A 24,361-nucleotide genomic window follows, 5' to 3' on the forward strand; every position below is an offset into this window, starting at 1 on the left:
CCCAGTTACTGATCACACGTTCTGTTTTAAACTAAAAGCATAATTTATTTAAGAGACTTATAATGCGCGAATCTACCTCGAGCTGTTTCCTAAATACACTTTCCAATGCTGCATTTTATTTTCCCATTTTAGTCTTGTTAATCCTATTCCATAATGTTAATGTACCACAAAATAAAAGCACCCTTTAAAACATGTTTTTATTTCTTTACATTGCTGCTTTTCTTTTGAAAATGTCACTTATAATAATACATTTTATTGCTTTGAAACACATTTGAAATATTAGTAGATTGTCTCTTTCCCAACAAAATGCACACATTTCTCAAAACATTGACCGATATACCTGCAGTGTAGGTGAACGGTGAATACTAAAATGAAATTGAGCTCAAGTGCAGCAAGTATTTCTAAAGATTACTGAACACAATTCCAAAATCATGTGATATAAAACAAATACATAATAACACATGTAACATGATTATATAATTCCATTTTGGGGTTCAGGTGACATTTATAAACCACTTGACCTTTGGCTTCATTGTTTATGTTGACAATAGAACCCCTGGATGGCAACGTAGGACCATAAAGCATAGTTGCCAGTTATGTATTTTCTATATATTCACTGAAAAAAACACAATTAAAAACGGAGTTATGGGTCTGGCTCAAACGTACAAACTCACCAGTTAATTATGGCTCTCCATCAATCTTGGGGGTCCAGCATTGCAACAGACGGCTTGAGTAGATTGTTGAATGGAAGCTGCGCTGCCCAGTGGTCCATCAGCGACTCTACAACTAAGGGGCTGTATAAGTTAGACCCAATCACACTCAGGTAAACTAGACGTGCAGTGCTTTATATCTGTATTAGAGGCTGTCTCTGTCTGTGCAAAACATGCCTATTGTACTATAAGGATTATAATCTGAGGGCCAGATATACAAAATACTGATCTCAAAATACTGGTCACAAATTGTGTTCAATATTTTTGCAACCAGTACAATATTTTTCAAACCGTCCTATACACTAATAGGTCGGTTACAAAATACCAAACTGTTGTGGTCGCAGGTCGACCTACCTCATGAATATTAATGAGATAGTTTGCAAATTGCAGCCCACTATGATTTGCTTCCGTGACATTGATGGTGTCCTGCTAGAGTCCGCACACAACCGTGTCTGTGATTGCTTTTAAATTTAGCACTTTTTTTTTTTATCCGTCTGTTTGCCTTAAAGAAAAACGTTTCCAAAACATGTTTTAAGACTGGGCAGTAGTCCATGAGCCACTGCCTACCTGGGACCACTGCCTACTCTTACAAAGACTTTTTGTCAACATTTACCTTGGGAAAAGCTCCATCAGGGACTCCTTCCTGTTTGCGAATGGGTTACCACTACTTGTGTAGTCAGTAAACTATTAATGTTTTGTGACTGTATTTCGGTCGCAAAACATTAATACATCCCATTCGGTATCACTCTTTGGAACGGGCACCCTAAGCACGCCTCCTACAAATTGCAATTCGGTATGTAGTTACAAACCCTAATTGTTATTCAGTAACGTGCTGCAGTTTGTGTTTGGTACATACCAAAAGTCAATTTTGCCGTCGCAAATGGTCAGATTTTGTGAATACAACCCTTTACAATCATAAAAAGCGTTAGTACTTCTGGCTTGTTTTTATCAAAACCTCTTTTCTCTAGTTCCTAGCATGGTCTCCTTATTGAGGTTTTCCTGCAGCTCTTCTTTCATCTAGTTGGACCGTTTTAGCCGAAATGCTTCTTTTTTTAGTGCAATTCCATTTGTTATTTGAGGAGGCCCCTGTTTTCCTTTCTGCCAAGATGTACATACTGTTGCATGAGAGAGATGGAGAAAGTTTGAGGTATTGAAGGACAACTTGGATGATCCAAGATACTGTGAGAATATATTTTAGGAATCTTTTGAACAGCATGTGGCTTGGTCAGGAACTTAAGTTGTGTTGTTCAGAACCTACAAATCAGGAAATTTGTTCCTCCATAAATTAATGTTCTGATAGAGACATCTAGCTGCAGATTTCTTAACTTAGAATTATCCCCAGGTGTGAGACTGGATCTGGAAATGTTTTTCCAGCAGCACCTCTGCGTGCCGGGGGACGGTGCCACATGACTCCGCCGTGACGTCAGCGAGGTCATATATGTCCCTCCCGGCGCGCTGACGTCAGTTTCCTTCTTTTTCGCGTGCAACGCGTATCCGGAGTAAGCGGTTCCTCTGGCCTGTTTTCAGGCCCCCTTTACCGCTTTGCGTCTGGAACAGTGTGCAATGCCTTCGGGCTTTGAAACGTGTGCCTCCTGTTCACGGCAAATGTTCGCGACGGACTCGCACCTTATCTACATGTGGTGTCTGGACGAGCACCACGATCAACGGATTGCAACTCCTGCCAACAGCTCAAGCCGAAGTCCCGGCGGGAGCGCCGGATGAAGCTACTTTCGGCTTGTCTGTCCCGGTCGGAGTCGTCACAGGCCCCAGCCTCCTCTTCGGCGGCAGGTCCTGGGGGCAGTGGGTTCCGTTTGCGGTGTCGGTCGCCGTCTGGTTCCTGTGGTTAGTCCTGGCACCTGTCACCGAGGTCATCGGCCTTCCTTCCTTCTGTTGTTGAGGGCACTAGTTCCCGGATTTCTCTGGACGTGCGCCCCGAGAGTCATCCCTCCCCTATCTGCAATTTCCTGGCACGGGTTGATTCAGACCCAAATGGCTGCTTATGCCGCCGCCCTGCAGGCCTCCCTTGGGTCCCCTCCTCTCCCTGGGGCTTCCCAGAACCCTCTGCTGCATGCGGGGTCTCCCGTGGGCTCGCCTGTGGGTTCGCCCCCAGTGCCGACTGAGCACCTTGCCTCTAGGGATCATGGAGGTATGGCGTCACCAGGGTGCGGCCCGGCTGGGTCCCCCTCTTCAGCCCATAGCACCCCTACCGCGCTGCATAGTTCAGTGGGGCTCTCTGTGGCGTCACAGGTGGTTGCTGGTACTCGTAGCTCGTCTACAAGCCGGCCTCGGCCTTCCGGTCATCCGGCTGCCTTCTTGGAGGCCAAGCTGGCACCATAGACTTGCCTCCCGGCTCTGGCACCGCTCCTTACTTCGGAATCGGAGCCTGTTGTGGTTGAGGCAGAGTTGGCGCTGGTCCGTCGCTGTAGACTTGCCTCCCCAGCTCCAGCACCGTTCCTTTCTTCAGAACTGGAGCCTGTTGTGGTTGATGTCCTGGCACCCCCTCGACGCCGGATCATAGACTCCTTTCGGAGGCTTCCGGAGGGAGTTTGGCGTCACCCCGACGTCCGTCGATGCTGGATCCGTCCTTGCCTCTCCCTCCTTGGAATTTGTGGCTTCGGCGGACTCTCTACCTCCTCAAGAGCCCTTTCAGGACCCTCATTCGTCCATGGGGCTTCCTCTGCGTGCCGGGGGACGGTGCCACATGACTCGCTTCTGCGAGGTCTGGTCCTATATCCCCGTTTTTCGGGGAGCAGTTAGGTGCCTTGTGCTCAGGTTTGCCATCTTTTTACACGGCAGCTTTTTTTCTTGTGCACGTCTTATAGTACACTTCGGTGTCTTTTCATGCTGCTTCGGCAACAAGGGTTCCCATGGTTCCGCTCCCTGTGGTGAGCCTCCTCTTCTAGATGCTCTTCTTCTTGGGTGTTTTGACTGACTGTCCCGTTCATGTACTAAACAGTTCCTCTCTTCTGTGGTGGAACACTTCTCCTCCCAGTCGGGGGTGGTGGTTCCGGAGAGCTGAGGTTGTTCTCCACAGCTCTGCGTGCACTTCTTCACAGTTCCTATTGATAACACACCCCTCGGATGTGTCTTTTTTCCTTCAGGTGTCGCCCTAATCTGTGACTGGTGTGCCTGCATCTCTGTCTCCCTTGAGCGCGTTCTCCCCTTGGCCTTCAAATTGCCTTGTTGGGCAGTTCCGTGCTCATCTTCGCTATGCCACTTTGTTGTCCGTAGCTGTCTGCTCTGTGCATGTTTCCCGTTGTGGTCCACCCCTGTGTGCTTCAGCGTGGTGTAGTCCGCCTCTGTTGCTTTCTTGTGTCTTATGTTTCACCTCTGTACATCTGAGACGCTGCTTAGTTCCTGCCTCTTGCCCTTGGCTTCGTGGATGCTGCCTGTCCGGCATCCCTTGCATGCGTTTGCCTGGTAGGCTTGGTTATGTGTCTCCATGTTGTCCTCTAGATCTTGGTTGGTGCCAATTTAGCGCGCCATTAAGCTCTGGGAGTAGTTCTTCCTTCCTTTGTTATGAACTCTCTCTTTTGTTCTGGGATATGGCTTAGTGCCATTATTACATCCCGTATTCACACGGGTGTGGCCTCGGGCCCTTCTGATCATCTTATGAGGCCTTGCCTCCCATTGTCTTTTGCTCTTCCGAGCTGCTTGGGTTGCTGACTGGCTGCTCTGCCACAGCTTACCCCATAGTCTAATCCTCTGTTCATCTGACAACACCCTTGGAGTGGGAGACTCAGTTTACAGCGCTCACCCGGTTACTGTCCCCTCCTCAGAGGGCTACCGAGGCTGGTGCAGCATTTATAAGGGTCGTTTCCTTGGCCGCCTGCATTTTGAGTATGCAGCCCCCTTGAGTCTCCCTGCCTGTTGACCCCCTATTGGATGTCCTCAACCACAGTTCGGGAAATGTAGAGCCGCTTCTGCCTTTCGCTGTCTCTCTTTATGATGCCCTTCTGGGCACCTGGGCTCGGCCGGCGTCGGGTGATCCGGTGGCTCGTTCTATCATGCACTGCCACCGCCCTGAACGATCCAGTTTGCTTGTTTGTTTACCCAGATGTTCAGGAGATTGTTCTGCAGGCTGCCTTTCCTTCCTTGCCTCAGCTCTCAGCTGCTGCTTCCTCCCTCCCGGGAGTCCAGAGGGCTGGAGTCGAGGGGTCGTAATATCTTCGCCTCCAATAGGGCGGCTCTTCGCTCACTCAATACAGTGTGTGTCTTGGCTCAGGCTATTTCTGACCTTTTGGACTCTGCTGAGTCTCTTCTCTCTTCCACCTCTGAGGGCGCTCGTGTTGACCTCCTGCATCTACCCGTGACAACCGTGATCTAGCAGAATTTACTATCCGCTCGGCCCTGGATACCTCAGATTCCTTAGGCCGAGCTATGACCGGTTCGGTGGCTCTACGCCGCCATGCTTGGCTGCGGGATAGCATCTTCCCGGAGAATATTGGGGAGCACCTTGTTGACCTGCCTTTTGATGGGCTCCTTTTGTTTAATGCCCACGCCGATTCAGCAGTTCCGCGCTACCTTCCCCCCGCCATAGGCTTGTACTTGGCAGGTCTCAGGTCGTCCTTTCCTGGGGTGGTTACCCTTTAATTTAGTGTCCACAAGTTGGACTGTGCGTTTTTGGGCTGACAATAAGCCTTCTGTGGCGATGGTCCACATGTTGTTTGTGTCTTGACCTCTGACTGTGGATTACCCTAAGAGGTGTTCCCCTGTTTTTCTTAGGGGCGTAATATACCCCAGGTGGGGTACCTGTGTGCTATTGTGTAGCTCTGCTCTGCGTCAAGGGGTTGTGGAGGTCCCTTTAGGCTCTCCCCATCTATTGGTACCATTATCTTACCGTTTAGGGCGATTTTCAGTGGTGTGCCTTCTGGCTCTGCCTCCTACACGCCACAGGTCTTGCCCTGCTGGCGTCTTGCGTGGAGGCCTCATACTACCCTGCTATAGGTTTTACCTTGTTACTGACTCTTTTCAGTGTGTTTCAAAATGCTTCTTCTGAGGCTGCCTCCTGCCACTGGTGCATTAGGCGGGTTCCTGCTATAGTGCCCGCAGCTGCGTTGGTCTAGTGGCTCGCCCTTTCTACATGAACCCGCATGTTGATGACCACTGGGTATCCTTTTTATGCGCCTACACCTTTCTTCGCTTCTGCGAGGTCTGGTCCTATATCCCCGTTTTTCGGGGAGCAGTTAGGTGCCTTGTGCTCAGGTTTGCCATCTTTTTACACTGCAGCTTTTTTTCTTGTGCACGTCTTATAGTACACTTCGGTGTCTTTTCATGCTGCTTCGGCAACAAGGGTTCCCATGGTTCCGCTCCCTGTGGTGAGCCTCCTCTTCTAGATGCTCTTCTTCTTGGGGGTTTTGACTGTCCCGTTCATGTACTAAACAGTTCCTCTCTTCTGTGGTGGAACACTTCTCCTCCCAGTCGGGGGTGGTGGTTCCGGAGAGCTGAGGGTGTTCTCCACAGCTCTGCGTGCACTTCTTCACGGTTCCTATTGATAACACACCCCTCGGATGTGTCTTTTTTCCTTCAGGTGTCGCCCTAATCTGTGACTGGTGTGCCTGCATCTCTGTCTCCCTTGAGCGCGTTCTCCCCCTGGCCTTCAAATTGCCTTGTTGGGCAGTTCCGTGCTCATCTTCGCTATGCCACTTTGTTGTCCGTAGCTGTCTGCTCTGTGCATGTTTCCCATTGTGGTCCACCTCTGTGTGCTTCAGCCTTTGTTGTTTTCTTGTGTCTTATGTTTCACCTCTGTACATCTAAGACGCTGCTTAGTTCCTGCCTCTTGCCCTTGGCTTCGTGGATGCTGCCTGTCCAGCATCCCTTGCATGTTTTTGCCTGGTAGGCTTGGTTATGTCTCTCCATGTTGTCCTCTAGATCTTGGTTGGTGCCAATTTAGCGCGCCATTAAGCTCTGGGAGTAGTTCTTCCTTCCTTTGTTATGAACTCTCTCTTTTATTCTGGGATATGGCTTAGTGCCATTATTAAATCCCGTATTCACACGGGTGTGGCCTCGCGCCCTTCTGATCATCTTATGAGGCCTTGCCTCCCATTGTCTTTTGCTCTTCTGAGCTGCTTGGGATGCTGACTGGCTGCTCTGCCACAGCTTACCCCATAGTCTGTCCCCCTGTTGCCGGCTCAGTAATCTTGGGCGCTTTCTGTTGTTCTGTCGCAGACCCACCTCCCCCTTGGGTTATGGCTGTGGTATCTATTCTAAGTTAAGGAATCTGCGGCTAGATGTCTCTATCATATGTACGAGTTACTTACCTTCGGTAACCATGTATCTGGTAGAGACGTTGTCTAGCCGCAGATTCCTTAACGCCCACCCATCCTCCCTGTTCTGCGAGGACCTTTCCGCGTGGGCTTCTCCACCTTGCCTCCTTTCAGTTGGCTCTGGGTGCTCAAGTAGGTGCGACCCTTTTAGAAATTGCCTTCTTTGCTGCCTTCCTCTAGGGGGCTTCTCTTCCTGTGGAGCAGTGCTTTTCGCTTTCGCCTTCTCCACAAGTCTCTTTTTTCCCTTTGTCTGCATTCCTCTACTCTGGTCCTTCCAGTGTGGGGTCTTCTCCTGTTGTTTTCCCTCCCTTCCGCCTTCTCCATCAACTTAGGGCGCTTGTCTCCTCTGCAGTCGCCTTCTTTGGGATCTGTTGAGCTGTGCTTCGGCCTTCGCTCTCTATAGGGGGGATGTGCCATCCTTGTAATGTCATCTGGCAGTGGATTGTTGTTTTTCCTGTGCTCCGCCCTTGTTGGCCGGCACAGTTCTGCGTTGTAATGAGTCTTCCTTTTGTCTGTCGGGACATTCTTCTCTTGTTACTCAGCCTCTGGGGAGGGTCCACACTTCGCTTGCGGGTTGTTTCTCTGAGCGATGCTCTGCTTTTACTTCTTGGTTTGTAAGTAGACAGTGTCTGATACAGTCCTTTATGACGATCTGCGTCATCCGAATACCTTGTTTTACAAATTTTTCCTCCTTCTCACACTGTTCCCATACTTTCACAGTTTAGTTGGTGGCTCGGCGTTGTGCAGCGGAAAAGTTTCTCTGAAGAAAACTGATGTCAGCGCGCCGGGAGGAACTTCTATGACCTCGCTGACGTCACGTCCGTGGACGACGTCAGGGCGGAGTCATGTGGCGCCGTCCCCCAGCGTGCAGAGGTGCTGCTGCAAACGAAATTCCGGATCCAGTCTCACACCTGGGGATAATTCTAAGTTAAGGAATCTGCGGCTAGACAACGCCTCTACCAGATACATCGTTACTGTAGGTAAGTAACTCGTACATTTGGATGGTTAAGTCATTGGCCAACAGTACTATTAAACTGGTGACATTGAAGATGGACTGTATATTTTTTATTTCTTTGGCTTGTCAAATCGGGGAGTTGTGCATTCTGTTTTTTTATCCTACTCCTTCGTAGCTTTTCATAGGTACATGATTAACTTTGGACATTTTATAGTTCCTGCATAAGGGGTTACCTGATTTGCGCAATAACCAGGAAATTGTTCCCCCATACTCTGTTAGATTTTCTTAGGTTTTGCCTGAAGGAGGCCAAGGCTTTTGGTCCTAAGGCAATTGGATGGTCATTCTCCTGGGAAAAAGACTTTAAGACTCTAAATGCTCGGGTGATCACTTGTGTCTCTCAGTATTGCAGTATTTCAGCCTCTTAGATATCATCCTCGAGGCAGCTACGTCGGCTCCATGCCTGCATTTGTAAAACCAGCCTAGTGAGCTGTCCATGTGCTGATGCTTAGTTGGGTCAGGCTTTCTGTAGGGACTTGTACAGCTGAATTTTCCTGCACATAAAGATGCCTTCCTCCTTCGAAATGGCGTGCTTTAGTGTTTTCCATTGGTATGGAAGAAGGGAGACTTAGACATACTAGTTGGTGCAAGTTGCTCACCATAGTAAAATTTGTCCCAATTATTCATGCTCTTACATTAGAAGAACCTGCCAAGCACCCCTCTCTTGGTTTGTGTTTGTAAGTATAGACTGCTGGAATGTGAGTGGAGCCCATGTTGCTTCTTTCCCTTGCTCCCAAATAATATACATATTGCCCTACAAGTATTTGTGCTGGTTGCCCTGTCTGCAGTCTGGAACATTCCATGATTGCGGACGGAGATGAACCTATGGATGTATGTGAGGTGTTGTGGAACTTAACATGTACTTTTCCTCTGATTTACAGTTCTTGTTCCACATAAAATGTAAATCCAGCCACGGGATTATTCATGAAACCTAATTTTCACCATTTGAACAGCATTTCCAGAAACTAAACACTTTGATATCCATGGGTGACATTATGCATTATCTGTAATCAGGACCACTGTAATTATGCGGGAAGGGAGGTCCAAATTATGCAGCAGGGTTGAGTAAATTATACAGTAAGAAATGGCAATTTATGCAGTGTGATGCCGCACATTTTTTGATAGGTTAAGTCATTATTTTGTCATTTTTAGAATTGTTAGTACCGTCTGGGCATTGGTTGCACCTCATTAATACCAGCTTATCACCCAAATATAGCAATAAGCAACAGAAAGGTGACCAGTCCACCTCTGCAAAGGGCCTTACACTGTACGGCACACCTGTTGTTGCTTTTTTAGTAACTTTTGAACTGTTTGAGCTCGAAACTAAATTATGTTTTGTTGAAAACTGCATATTATACAGCAGATAATGGATGATGTGGCAAATGCAGCAAATCGTACACAAACCGCCGCATAATTTAATAATTCCAGTAGCCCTGTCTATAAGACTGCGCCTGGATTCTGAGGTCAGTAAAGTGATTTTACAATCAAAGACTCTAATTTACTTAACCTGCAGCATGTGCGTTCACTCTGCAGCTCCTCTTTCTAGCTGGAAATCTCTTTTACCTTTATAAAAGCACTTTAATTGTAAGAGCGCCGCTTTCACTGTATAGCGCTGCTGCATTTTTATTTTTCTGCTGCTGCCCTAATATTTAGCCCACACTTCTTACCCGCACATTAAAAGGACTTCAACCCGCATTTCGCGGGATTCAGGCCGATTTAGGGCTCCTCTGGGATTGCGTCGCCGCGATTTGGCCGACATCTTGGGAGGAGGAATTGGGAAGGTGCCGGTTACAGGCGCCATCTTGGTTGCGGGTCCAGAGGCTGACTCCTCGGACGTTCGCGCCTAATGGGGGATTTAAGGCAGAACATTCAAGCGCGCAGCGGGCGCGCCGATGGCGCGCCAGAGGCAATCCCGTCTACGCCTGTCCATGATCTGTCCGTGATCTGGCCGCGCTCAGCGCCAGCTATGCTGCCAAAATCACACCCGCTCATTATGTCTATTCCAGGGAAGAGCTTATTCAGGTAGGCCAGCAACCTGATCCGCTTAGTCAATCATTAGCGGCCGCTAGCCCAACACATATGTTATTATGTGGTCTGCTTAATGTTAGGTCCTTGTGCAAACACCATCTGGAAATATCACTTTTAATCGAAACTCACGGTTTAGATGTGCTGTTTGTCACTGAGACCTGGACAAGAGCTGACAGTGGGGTTGAGCTTGGTCTGGCCTGCCCACCTGGTTATAAGATCAGACATAAGCCTCGAGTGGCTGGTAGAGGAGGAGGGGTGGGGTTTATCTTTAGGGAGGCACTCTCCCTGACTGAGTTTGAGGTTAAAGATGTTCGAGGCATCGAATTGATGGGCTTCTCACTTACAGGCTATAAGGGAGCCCTATATTCTGGCCTGCTCTGCTATAGACCCCCTGGCAGTGTTAAGACAGTTTCACACGATTTGGTGGATCTTATTTATGATCTTTCGAATACCCAAGCTAGGCTTATGATTTTAGGAGACTTCAATCTTTGGTTGAATGGCCCCCTGGATACAGCCTATAAAGAACTATGCCAGGCCTGTAGTAACATTCACCTACAGCAGTTGGTGCTTTCCCAAACCCACTTGAGGGGTCATATCCTTGATCTAGTCTTTGCAGACGAAATCGAGGTTAAGATCAAGGAAATAACTCTGCAATGCTGGACTGATCATGCCCTTATTCAGTTCTCATTGCAACTCCCTAATGACTCTTATATCGATAATAGCATAGCTAACACCAAATCCAGTCGGCAGTGGTCTAAATTTTTGAAATGTTCTACATTACCTAGTCGGTTACCCAGTGGCTTTGCCCTGGAGAAAGGAGTGGAAGAGAACTATCAGAACCTCTGCTTACAGATCACGGAATCCTTAGATAAAGCGATTCCTCTAAGGAAAGTGAAGGATAGACCCAAACGTGCAGCCCCCTGGTACTCTAAAGAACTCTGCCAGCTGACATTGCATTGTAGACAAGCTGAGAGAACCTGGAGGAAGCACTATCTTGAGTCAGATAAAATTCTTCTAAAGCAGCTGCTGCAGGGTTATAAAGCGCAGATAAAAGGCGCTAAAGCTAAATATTTAGAGGTTACGTTGGCACACTCGGCTAATAAGTCACAAACCCTCTTTAAAATCGTTAACAATTTGTCCAATCCTGCCTGCGCTACTAATAGTATTCCAGCTTCTCAGGCACTTTGTGACTCCTTGGCCTCTGCTTTTGAGGACAAGATAACTGCCATTTTGAATGGACTTTCTGCCTCAAGTGCCCCTAACATCCAGACTACTATAGAATCGTATTGTCTACAGACTCCAGCTGACACTGGGGACTGTATTGCACATACGGTGTTATCCAGCTTTACCCCTCCATCTTTCGAGGACTTTTGTATCTTGGCCAATAGTGTATCATCGGGTTCTCCGCTGGACCCATTGCCACATAAGTTTTGGAAGTTGTTCCAAACGGAGCTCTTCCCTTTCTTATACTCAATCTGCTGTCAGTCCCTTAGCACTGCCATTGTTCCTGACAGTTGGAAAGTGGCGGTGGTATCCCCTTTATTAAAGAAAGCCGCACTGGATCCTCTCTGCACCGCGAACTACAGACCCATTTCTTTACTGCCTTTTCCAATTAAGATCTTGGAAAAATATGTTACTAAGTCTCTTTCACATTTTATAGAGGTGAATGTCTGCCTAGATGTGGCCCAATTCGGCTTCCGGCCAGCCCATGGCACGGAATCAGCACTGGTGGTTGTCCTGGATGACCTATGTTCGCGTGTCGACAGTGGTCGTGCAGCATTTTTGATGCTGCTGGACATGTCGGCCGCGCTCGACACGGTGAACCACTCTACTCTGATCAGAAGGTTGGAAGACAATGGAGTGGTCGGTGCAGTGCAGGACTGGCTGGTCTCTTATCTCCACAATAGACATCAAGTAGTGAGTCTGCCTCCATTTAGGTCTGATATTAGAATGATAGGGCAAGGCGTTCCTCAGGGGTCAGCAATCAGTCCCATTTTATTTAACCTTTACCTCTGCCCCCTGATCAGGTTGATTAAATCCTTTGGTATTACCGAAATAAACTATGCCGACGACACGCAACTTATCTTCTCTTTTGAAGGTAAGGATGCTGTCTCTACAGAGACCTTTCACCGTTGTATGCTAGCCACTGCGGACTGGTTGAGGGAAAATTCCCTTCAGTTCAATAGATCAAAGACAGGTGCTGCACTGTTCATTAGACAAGATTCCACGCCCTCTGCCGGTGGATTTCTGGCCTCCCGCTACCACGGCTTTTGTTGAATCAGCGGACGCTGCTCGTAATTTGGGTGTTATTTTTGGTCCACATTTGTAGCTGGATGCTTTTGTGAATAAGACCATTTGCACTTGCATGATGCTGCTGAGAATGCTGCGCAAAATTCTCCCAATGTTACCTGTGTCGGCCAGACCTGAGGTAGTGCGTAGCATTATACTCAGTAGGCTTGACTATTGTAACGCACTGTTTCTTGGTGGCCCTAGTTCTCTGATTAAACAATTGCAGCGGATCCAGAACATGGCAGCCAAGCTGGCCCTTTCGCGGGTGCGTTCTGCCTCGTCATCCCTGGCACTCAGGGACCTTCATTGGCTGCCTATACATCAGCGGATCTGCTTCAAGGCTTCTTGCATTGTCTTCAGAGCACTTCATGGTATGGGGCCCATTGCTCTTCAGAATTTATTTAATTGGTATTCGGCAGCCAGGCTCTTACGCTCTTCCTCTGCATATCTGGTGGTTGTTCCCCGAATCCTGAGGACACGGATGGGAGGCCGTTCCTTTGGCTTCACTGCTGCTAAACTATGGAACTCTCTTCCACTCTCTTTAAGGAATTTGAATAAATTGTCCCTTTTCAAAAAGGGCCTGAAGTCCCATCTCTTTCCTAGGGCCGCGTGATCCTCTCTGCATGTGATGTGATTTGAGTCAAAGCGCCAGGATACCCTCTGGGTGACAGTATGCGCTCTATAAGTACGTCTTTCATTACATTACATTACATTACAATCCTTAGACTCAATCTAGCTTAGTTTCATTATACTATTGTATTACCCTAAACAGATTTCTTGAGAATGGTATCGTACTTTCATGGTAACTCATATTTGATTTGTATTTGGGGCACATACATTCAGTTGGTGAAGGACCATTTTTACCCACATTGTTTCCAACTGCCTCCAATATGTCTCTTCCATCTTAAAAACGCCTGGCTCCCGTCTCAGATCTAATGTTGGATCTTCATAGCTGATCATTAGCTTTGTTGGCCACACTGATGGCATGGTGTGCAGCCTTCTGTGAGTTAAGCGTAAGCCTTTTGGAAGGACCCTGCATGCACTTAGAATTCAGATTTAATCTTTTCAGAACTGTTTGTCAACTTCCTGGATGGCACGTTTTTGAAGACATTGTGCAATGTGCATACATCTGTGGAATATATGCATGAATATTGGCCTAGCTCTGTGTCTTTTTCCTTAATCATCTTTTCTCGTCAGATCTGATCCAGTGCGTGTTCCTAATTTCTTCCTTCCACCCCAACATCTGGAAGCCTCCATGAGAATGCTAAATGTTTCCTCCACCCTTTCGTCTACTCGCAAAGTAAGTGCAGGAGATGTATATTCCACTGTGCGTTTTGTTTAGCCTTAACATCAATAGGAACAGAAGTGCAACAAAAAGTATGGTATTGTAACGAATGCCGTGGCCTGCTATTACTAGATGAACTGTTATTGCCCTGCGTGCTAAGAGGTTGAGCTGACTCCTGCTCAGTGATAAACGAGTTTTCCATGCATGCCTGTCTTTACCAGTTCCAATTCTATGAAAGTCCAATTAAAATAGATATGGCTTGCATGTTTTTCAAGGGTTCAACGCACATGGTACAACCACTTTCATACCTCCCAAATCCGATCTTGATGCGCTGGTTTCCTAGTCAGTTCTATACTTAAAAATGTGAGTTTTTTAACATAAAAATATATTTCTGGATCATCTAGGCTCCATTAAGATATGTTAGTTAGAACATAAATCGCTGAGTGTAACAAGCAATTGCTATAAAGAGGAAAAAAGATAATCTTTTGTTTTAATATGATGAAACATTTATGGTATGGACTTGTAGTCCTGATGGTGATTGTTTTCAGCATGACACTGATGGATTGGGAAACAAGAAAGAATGTGGTCATTGCAAGCAGGAGGCTGGGTTAGCCTTGCATATACTCATCAATGGAGACCAGGTTAGCCTTCATGTACTCCTCAATGGCGTCCAAGTTAGCCTTGCATGTACTCATCAGTGGTGACCAGGTTAGCCTTGCATTTAGTCATCAGTAGCGAGCAGGTTAGGCTTGCATCTACTCATCAGTGGAGATTGATTTAGCCTTGCATGTAGTCTTCAATGGAGACCAGGTGGCCCTCCATATACTCATCAATGGAGACCGGGCTACCCTTGCATGCACTCATAAGTGGCGACCAGGTTAGCCTTGCATTTACTCATCAAGGAGATCGGGTTAGCCTTGCATGTACTCCTCAATGGCCACCAGGTTAGCCTTGCATGTACTCCTCATTAGTGGCCAGGTTAGCCTTTGATATACTCATTAATGGAGACCAGGTTAGCCTTGCAAGTACTCATCATTGGTGTCCAGGTTAGCCTTTCATATACACTTCAATGGGGACCAGGTTAGCCTTGCATGTACTCATCAGTGGAGACTGGGTTAGCCGTGCATGTACTCCTCAATAGAGACCAAGTTAGCCTTGCATGCACTCATCAATGGAGACCAGGTTAGCGTTGTGTGTACTCATCAGTGGAGACTGGGTTAGCCTTGCATGTACTCGTCAATAGAGACCAAGTTAGCCTTGCATGTACTCATCAGTGGTGACCAGGATAGCCTTCCATGTACTCATCAGGGGAGACTGGGTTAGCCTTGCATGTACTCCTCAATAGAGACCAAGTTAGCCTTGCATGTACTCATCAATGGAGACCAGATGTAGGATGCCTCCGAAAGATACAACGCAGAGCTGTTTCTCTGGCGCAGCGCGGTGGCATTGTTATCATTAATACTATAATTCATGAACAAACGCAACAGTCAATTCATGCAGATACTATATTTATCGTTTGTATTTATTAAGCGAACATTCACCGAGGCTTCTTAGTTCTGACAGTTTAGCAAAAAAGAAGACAGTAAAAGAAATGGGCACAATAGTTTATTTGACAAATGTAATAGGTATTTTTTTTTTAAGTTTACAAAAAGAGAACACAGCAGGTGAAGAGTGAAACTTGCTGGGGAGTTTGTTCCACTTCGTGGCTGTGACCACTGAAATGCTTTTTCTTCAAGGCGGTCCCAATGCTGAAACGACTGGCCATGTTTTGGACTATCTGCAGGCACTTTAGTAGTTTGTCTGGAAGCCCCATGTATCAGGTGTTACCGTTGTCCAGGTGAGACTGGACTAATGCCTATACTGCGGGAATATGGTAGATGTTGTCGTTATAGGGCCAGATTTTTCTAAGCAGTTTGAGTTGCCAGAAACACATGCTGGCCTCCTTGAGTCCTAATATTTTATGGTGAGGTCTGAATCTACATCTAATGCCCAATATGTTTACCACTCTGGAAGGCTAAGAGCAGGCGCCTATGACATCAGCAGATGGAAGGGTGCACATTATATAACTGGAAAACATCTTCTCTTCCTCCCTACTTCCCATTCTATAACAATACCATCCGGGTCCTCAGGTTCACTACCTTTAAACATGTAATGACGGGTTGGCAGTGTACCCACCCTGGACCACAGACACAGTGTTTGAGTATCTTCCAGCATATTGTGGCCAGAAGTGGTTAAAAGCAGCATCACCCTTGTACGGGTGGTGGGTACCTGAATAGCAGAGACTCAAGCTGAACATTTGTACGAGTTTTCACACGTTTATCAAACAGGTTCTTTTCCTTATTCATAATATACTCGTAGTATGGACAAACACCCATTGTTATGTGCACCCACTGGAAGGTACGATGTCCATAAGTGGCTACGGTATCGATCTGCATAAGGCTTCATGTAACAACAGACTCAATACAAGAGTGAGAAAATGTAACTAAATATTTAATAGGATTAGCACTTAGCTGAAGTTTTCGCTTTACCTCGGTAGTAGCTAACCCTAAACATAATGGAGATCTCAAAAAACTATTTTCTATGTTTTTGTACAACCAATACATTTATGTGGTTCCATAACAGCACCATAGATGTTGTAGCCACCGCCTTCATCTGATAAATCTGCAATATCGCACTCAGCGGCTGACAACCAATCCTTTGCTTGCATCCTACAACAGCCCCAGCCCTATGTCTTAGGCTGCTCACAGCTTTGCCTTTTTGCTGTAGCCAAAGTACCCTAGTGTTTGAGGCATGATTGACAGAAGTTACTCTCAGAAAATCAACAAGCGTTAGCAAAGTCAATAGGTCTCACCTATGCAAGACCTATTGGTTTTGCCAAAATGTTTTAACAATTTTGCACACCAGTGTGACTACTGTTCAGCTTGGCTAAAAGTTAGTGGCGTAAAGGAGAGTGATGTGAAGTGCAATGTCGTAAAGAAAAGTGGGGTGTTTTGGAGTGGTGTTGAGTTGAGTGGCGTGAAGAGGAGTGTCTTGGAGTGTCATGGAGGGAGTAGAGTGTCATAGAGTGGAAGGATGTAAAGTTAAGTGGCATAGTGTCAGAGTGGAGTAAAGTGGCATAGAGTGTCGCGGAGAGGTGTAAAGCCTAGCAGAGTGGCTTAGAGGGTATTGTGAAGAGTGGAGTAGAATGTTGTAAAGTACAGTGGTGTAGAGCAGAGCAGATTGTTGTAAAGTGGAGTGCCATAGAGAGGATTAGAGTTTTGTAGCGCGGAGTGGCGTAGAGTGTAGTGGCGTAGAGTGGCATAGAGTGGAGTAGAGAGGAGTAGTGTGTCAGACAACAGAGTGGAGTAAAGTGGCATGGAGTTGCATAGAGAATCGTACCCTGAATTAGTGTTGTAGATTGGTGTAGTGTTGTCGAGTGGGGTGTGAAAGTGGTGCTAATGAGGTAGAGTGTCATAGAGTGGAGGGTCGTAGTATGGCCTAGAGTGAAGTGTCATAAAGTACAGTGGTGCAGAGTAGATTGGTGTAGAGTACATTGGTTTTGAGTTAAGTAGAGTGGTGCAGAGTAGAGTGCAGTGGCGAAGAGTAAACTTTTAGAGAAGAGGGAAGTGGAGTAGAGTGGTGCAGGGTAGAGTGCAGTGGTGCAGGGTAGAGTGCAGAGGAACAGAGTAGAGTGGTGTATAGTCCAGTGATGAAGCATGCAATGGTGCATAGTAGAGTGGGATAGAGTAGAGGGGTACAGAGTAGAGTAGAGAGGCACAGAGTTAAGTGGCGTAGAGTTTCACACCAGATACCAGGGTATGCAGCGTTTAGAACGCAAGCATTACAACGGAATACCTTCACAACACGGTCGTAACAACGAAAGTTACCACGCATTGCACTGGGGGGCGCTCAAGGATAGTAAATGATTTAATTTACTATCCCAACACCTTCCCTACTATCCACGGGGACTGGTGTTGGAATAGTAAATTAAATTGTTCAATTTTGCGCCCCCCCCCAGCGCAATGCGTGGTAACAACTTAAGTTGTTACGAACGCGTTGTAATGGTACGCGTTGTAAATGTATGCGTTCTAACGTCATACATCCGATACCAGCAGTGCTAAAGACAGCCCAGGTGGTAGGCCGTTCTTGTTTCAGTTAAACATGTTCACCTATTTCATTGTTGATAACCCAGCCATCCACCAAATAGTATAAAAACTATGTTTTGACATAGGCATGATGTTTAAGGCTGTAGTATAAATATTGTAGTTGGTGTCCGGGCTCCTGTTTGTTGATTTCATGAAAGCAGTAATCTGTGTTGTCTAGTTTTTTTATGGCACAGTGCTAGTGCATTTGTTGCACTTACTGAGGCTATTTGCTCACTGACTTGCTAACTGTAAGCAGAAAGATCATTAGACATTCACTGGAGGGTCACACAGTGCTTTGATAGAAGAACTTCTACATTAATCATTTTTTCCACGGATTGTGCTTGCACCTTCTCCCTGCAAGCCTCTTTTAAGGGTTGTGTTACAGCATCGTAAACTGTAGCAAAGGAGGGGCAGGAGCGTGCTCCCTTCCTCTTGCTTTCCTATGAACGCTCTCACAAAGTCACAGAAATAAAAGTAAACACCAATCTCCCTCGGAAGACGGAGCCTGACATTCGACCTTTGTGTGTAAATGCACAGCAAATGTAACAAGATAAGAGCAAGATTTAGAGGCCTGTTCACAAAAAGTGAGCTCTCGGAAGGATACAGTAAATACGGTTTGGGCAAGGGTAGGGACAAACACAAGCTGGTCAGCCTAAAACAAACCAAGCTAGCAAATAGCAAGGAAATGTGAATTACAAACCACAAAGCCAATGGTAAGCACTGGGCAGAATGCATTCCCAGGGAAGCTTTCTGAATGTCAGCAAGATGTATTCAGAAAACCAGACAGCCTCGCTGTTTGATAGGCTTCGACCAAAAAAAAGTGGGTCTTTCAGGGATGTTTTGTATTGTAGGCCATTCGGTGCCCTGAAACGCAAGTTTGGTGGAACGTCCCATTCAATTATTACAAAATTGATTTGCAGAGGAGGGTATTTCCATTAGGCTATCCTATTATATTGTATTTGTTGTTGTGTTTTGAGGTCGAGGACTGCGTCACACTGGGTAGCAGTGTAGGCGGAGCGCCGAGATTTATTGTTTCTTAGTTAGGGGGCTTGAACCCGCCCCTCTTCTCCATTGGCTGGCCAGCCATTGGAGGAGAGAGGCGTCCCTCCTTTAAGCCCCGTCTTTTCCGGATTCGGGCGTGTTTTTTAGGTTCTTTCTATCTGTGACATCTTCAGTCACTCAAACCTAAAAAAACACACCCCCCAGTCTGAAAAGGACTTGGCTTGTTTTTATTGGGTCCCCCGGTTACGACCGAATGGGCCTTCTTCCAGCCCAGTCCTGCTCCACACTCCTTTCTCCGTTAGCTTAAACAACCAATGTTTCCCTTAGCAACATCGGACTCACTCACAGACCAGCCAGGCCACCATTACGTCACTTCCGGCGGAGAGCCCAGCATTCGATTATTTGGCTGGGTCGAACAGAAGTGCAGCGTCCATCTTGGATGGGAGCGGAGGCATTGGTGGAGGACCTGAGTTTAGCAGTGAACAGGGGATCTGCTGACACCCATGAGAGCCGCTCGCTGGGTCCGAGAGTTGCGAAGAAGTCCTGGCAGTGCCAGCTTTCACGCGTAATGATCTTTCTGCACTGCTGTGCTACGGCTTCTGCTTTGATGGGCTGCGCTTGGGTTCTCTGGCCCGGCTGACTCGCTTTCCTATTGGTTTGACTTCCCTTCTGTTAGCACTTTATATCGATGCACTGACACCCCCCCGTGTTTAGCTCTGCTGTTGTCTGTGCAATGACCCTGTGCCGCTTAGAGCGGGGGCAGGATACCCCGCACCCTCTGCGTTAAAGGACTGTAACTTGCCCCACCTCTGGACTAGAATACAGCTATTGAGACAACCCTTTCAGGGATTCTCGGATATCCTCGCCTGTCCTGCGGATTTTCACAACAGTTAGTACGATATCCACAAGAACACCTCTGACCACTGTGAACAAGCGGGACAAGGAAAATGTGAGCATTCTGTGGGGAACATGTTATTAGTGAGCCATCCGTCTTTGTAAATAGCTTGGGTGACTTAGGATATGGTATATTGAGGTTAGTAGTGCTCTAACGAGGCTGTTCTGGAAATTCTGGCATAGTTTGAGCTTCATTTAAACAGCGCTGGACGTGAAGAGAGTTTTGTAGTTTCCTGCTTGAATTGGTTGTGTTATTTATTGATTGCACATGAGTATCTGTCAATTGAAATGATAATTTGACAGCAGTCCTCCTGAGTGCCTTAAATGACCTGAGCCAGTGCACTTCCATCTTTTGTAACTTGAGCATGCCGCTGTCTTGTGTGTACACCCTCCAGTGTAACCTGAGCGAGCCATGACACAGTGTATGTCTAACCTATACTTTCTGGGTCTGAGTATGATTATTTCTTTTTAAGCTAAGTTGTCCTGATTTTGCATGCGTGCAGTGTGCACTCTATTCTCCTGCGTATTGTGATCAAGTTTGTCTTGTGTATGCATCTTCCTGTTGTGTTTAAGTTGCATGGAAAAGTAAGTCTGTGCTATCGTTACCCCAGTATTGGAACTTTCATAGATTCCCATGCTTTGTATCATTCCCCGTCGTCGGAATGGGAGCCTCTGTAGTACAAAAACCATAGAAACAAAAGAGAAAAACAGGCCTAGGCCTCATCTCATTTTGTATCCTATCACTCTCTTTGTGTAAAAGAGACAAAACTCTTGCCAGGACCAATCAGAGCAGCCTCACCCCATAGAACCTTCCTGAGAGAGCTCAGAGCCTCAGATTTTTCTACCGCACGTTGTGCTAGGGAGTCTCCACTGAGCTCTGCTCAGTTTTACTACAATCTTTTTGGATTTTGGATTACTTCTTCAATTTTTTTCAACTGCTATCAAGTTGTCCGACAAGGAGAAGAAGGCCCTATTCAGGTCCTGTGCCTCTTGTGGGAAAAAACGACTTTTTGTGGAAGATAAGCATGACAACTGTATTTATTGCTTATACCCGGACCACAAGGCCACAGACTGCAACATTTGTAGAACCTTCTCTACCAAGACTCTCCGTGACAGAGAGGGTCGACTTTTGACCTGGCTTCAAAGGATGAAGACTCGGAAGGAGGTGCTTTCATCAGATGAAGAGGATTCTACATCTCTAGCGTCCTCTCACAAGTCCAAGAAGAGGGGTAGGTCTCCCCCTGGTTCTTCTTCTTCAGTTGAGCCCCCTCTTAAGGCCCCTCACAAGATCTCTGATAGATCTGAGAGGGCTGGTCCCCTTCAATCTCCTCACGGAAGTGAAAAGGAGAGGCAGGGACAGGCTACGGGATTGGCTACAGCCTCAAAGGACAAAAAGGAGGTTTCCATTACGTTTCCTCCGTCCAAAAAAGAAAAGACCGGTGACAAACACTCTTCTGTCACTCCTGGAACTGGTCCGGAGAAAAAACAGCGTCCGTCAACGACGAAAACGTCAGGTACGTCGACGACGATTACTTCTGTGAAAGTTCCCACTGTTTCCTTGGCTCCGTCGACGGGCTCGTCGTCGGTAGTGATCTCCACGTCGACGTCTTCGTCGTCATTCAAGGTTCCAGGTTCGTCAACGATTGCTTCTTCCACGTCGACGACGATGAGCTCCGGTAAGGTGCTGTCGACGGGCTCGTCGACGACGAAAACTAAGTCGACGACCACGACAACTTCGACGTCGACGCTGATGGTTATGACGACGAGTTTGGCTACGAAACCGTCGACGATCTTCCCGTCGACGACCAAGACTTCGTCGACGACCAAGACTTTGTCGACGACGGCGGCTGTACCGTCGATGATCATCCCGTCGACGACCAAGACTTCGTCGACAAAGACGGCTGTACCGTCGACGACTGCTGCTCCGTCGACGACGGCTCCGACGACGAGACCGTCGACGGGTCAAAAGATGCATTTCCCACTGCAGAAGATGAAAATTACGCCGGAAATGACGTCTCCACGACGAGTGTCGTCGCATTCACCGAATATGCTCCTGGATAATGAGTCGGAGGAAGAGGAGGATGAGTTTGGCCATTATGGAGACGCCTACAGTCCCTCAGACTTGCATGTAAAACTGCAGGACACTGACACGGAGGAATATTTCGAGCATGCAGGAAAGCAACAGTTGCACTATGTTTCACAAGAGCGACGTCCCACTGGTTTAGGACAGGACATGGTGACCATGCCCGCCTCTCTGATCTCTGATCTTCAGCTGATGTTGCAGGACTATAGAAACAGGTTCCCTTCGGAACCTTCAACGCAGTCTGCGCAACCTCCGCCTCAGGGGTTGCCACAAGCACAGTCAGTTACTGGTCTGCCTCCTTCGCCGGTGGTGCCCCACTTCCCACCTCAGGTTATACCTCTGGTCCGATCTCGGACACCGGATCCAGAACCAACCAATCCTGTCCAGCAGGATACCTCTTCGGATGATGCTGTTCAAGTGGATCCCTTGACTGATCCATTGCAGGACCCATATCTGGATCAGGGTGACAGTGGGCTACAAGATCCAGACGCCACTGGTCTTGATACTTGTATATCCCCTCCTGTGGACATAGGGGGGTTCCATAACCTGATGGAGAGGGCGTCAAAGAGGTTTGGACTGCCGGTTACGAGAGAGGAGTCTGAGTGCTTCCTCTATGACTTCAAGGAGCAATGCAGGAGATCTGTCAAGTCCATTCCGATAATCGAACACGTGTGGGAGGAAGGCATGAAGATCATGCAGAATCCAGCCACTGCTATCCCGGTACTTCCCAGACTGGAAAAGAAGTATAAGGCTCCGGAAGGCAGTCCAGCTTGTCTTCTTGGACAGCCGAAGCCTGATTTGGTGATCTCTCAGGCCGCCCAAAGCAAGTCAAAAAATCCAACGACACCTTTGACTACGCCTCCGGACAAGGACGGTAGACGTCTGGATAACGTGGGGAAGAGGTTTTCTTCCATGGCCAGCTTGCTGGTTAGAGCAGCAAATTCTCTCGCCATTCTAGGCAGATACGATCGCCAGATGTGGTGTGACATGGCACCGTTTGTGGAACAATTGCCAGACGCGACAAGGGATGAGGCCAAGAGAGTGCTGATGGAGGGAGAAAAATCCTCCTCCGAAGTTATCGACTGTGCGATGGACATTGCTTCCACTGCCTTTCGGGCCTTAGCGGGGTCAGCAGTGCTACGTCGCCAGGGCTGGTTGAGAGCCACCTGGTTTCGTCAAGAGGTCCAAAATAAGATCCTGGACCTCCCATTTGATGGAGAGATGCTTTTCGGTAGGCATGTTGATGATGCCCTGCAGAACATAAAGAAAGATACCGACACGGCGAAGTCACTGGGATCTCTCAAATACCGTAAGGTCCCATTTAAAGGCGTTCGTGGCAGAGGTTTCTCTTCGTATAGAGGCAACGCCCAACAGAGATATTCATCGCAATCGTCCCAGTCTTATAAGACCCAGTACTCCAATCAACGGCAGGGACAATCGGCGTCTTACTCTCGCCAAACTCCGCGAGGACGTCAGAACCGTCAAGGACGTGACAGCTCCAAGCGGCAATAGCGGCCTCCTGGCTCTACCTGCTGTTCCTACCCTCCCAGTCACATCGGTGGGGGGCAGGATATATTTTTTTCTGAACAGCTGGAGGTGTATAACATCGGACCAGTGGGTCCTGAATATTGTACAGAGTGGCCATACGTTGGAATTCCAAGATCTTCCTCCAACAAGAGCTCCGGGCGCCATCCGCACAAAACATCTGGGACTGCTCCATCTAGAAGCTCATCAATTGTTCCTCAAAGGGGCAATAGAACCGGTACCTCTCTCTCAGAGGGGCAGAGGTTTTTATTCCAAGTTCTTCCTGGTGCGGAAGACGACAGAGACTTGGCGCCCCATTCTAGACCTACGAGAGCTCAACACTTATCTCATCAAACTCTCTTTCAGGGTGGTCACTCTCCTGGAAATTCTTCCTCTTTTGAACCCAGACGACTACTTGGCTTCCCTGGATTTAGAAGATGCGTATTTCCACATACCGATACACCCAGCTCACAGACAATATCTGCGGTTCAAAGTGGGCAAGAGCCATTTCCAATTCAAGGTGCTTCCGTTTGGCCTTCGGTCTGCACCTCGGGTGTTCACCAAGGTGTTGGCACCAGTGGCAGCTTTTCTAAGAACACATTCCCTGGAGGTGTTCCCTTACTTGGACGACTGGCTAGTCAAGGCTCCATCTTTCGAGGAAACCTCTCAGGCTGTTTCGACTTGCATTCAGTTGTTCAGACACCTAGGCCATCAATTAAACAAACGCAAGTCGGTTCTGCAACCCTCCAAAACCACACGATTTCTGGGGGCCATTTTGGACACCATACTGTGCACGGCTCGTCCTTCGGAGGACCGTCAACGAAAGTTGATCGTATCAGCTCGCAAGAAATGCCTGTCAGTCCGTCAATACAAGTCCCTTCTAGGGTCGATGTCATCCTGCATACCATTAATACCGCATTGCAGGCTGCGAATGCGCCCTCTGCGGGAAGAACTAGACAAACAATGGCGCCAAGCAGACGGATCATTCAACGACAAGGTGTTGGTGACTTCAACAATGAGAAAGGCATGCGAATGGTGGCTGGTACAAGAAAATATTGCACAAGGTCTGACGTTCAGAATTTCACCATCCCCCCTCATCATAACCACGGATGCCTCTTTGGAAGGCTGGGGAGCGGTGCTCTGC

The 24,361-nt window shown here is 47.5% G+C and overlaps 2 protein-coding genes across 2 annotated transcripts in view; both read left to right on the forward strand.

Annotated features, from left to right (window-relative positions):
- C2CD3 (C2 domain containing 3 centriole elongation regulator) overlaps window positions 1–24,361 on the forward strand; it is a 607,356-nt gene that overhangs the window by 443,686 nt on the left and 139,309 nt on the right. The window contains exon 32 of the mRNA XM_086933829.1: window positions 13,503–13,605. Coding sequence (XP_086789955.1) covers window positions 13,503–13,605 — 103 coding nt within the window. The remainder of the gene's footprint in view (window positions 1–13,502; window positions 13,606–24,361) is intronic.
- On the forward strand, window positions 14,716–23,205 carry LOC147693617 (uncharacterized). Its single transcript, XM_086933574.1, has 2 exons — window positions 14,716–14,772; window positions 20,557–23,205. Exons 1-2 carry the CDS (start codon window positions 14,716–14,718, stop codon window positions 23,203–23,205), a joined length of 2,706 nt encoding a protein of 901 aa, XP_086789700.1.

The sequence above is a fragment of the Lissotriton vulgaris genome, chromosome 8 (genome assembly GCF_964263255.1).
Source record: "Lissotriton vulgaris chromosome 8, aLisVul1.2, whole genome shotgun sequence".
In the NCBI taxonomy this organism is placed as follows: Eukaryota; Metazoa; Chordata; class Amphibia; order Caudata; family Salamandridae; genus Lissotriton; species Lissotriton vulgaris.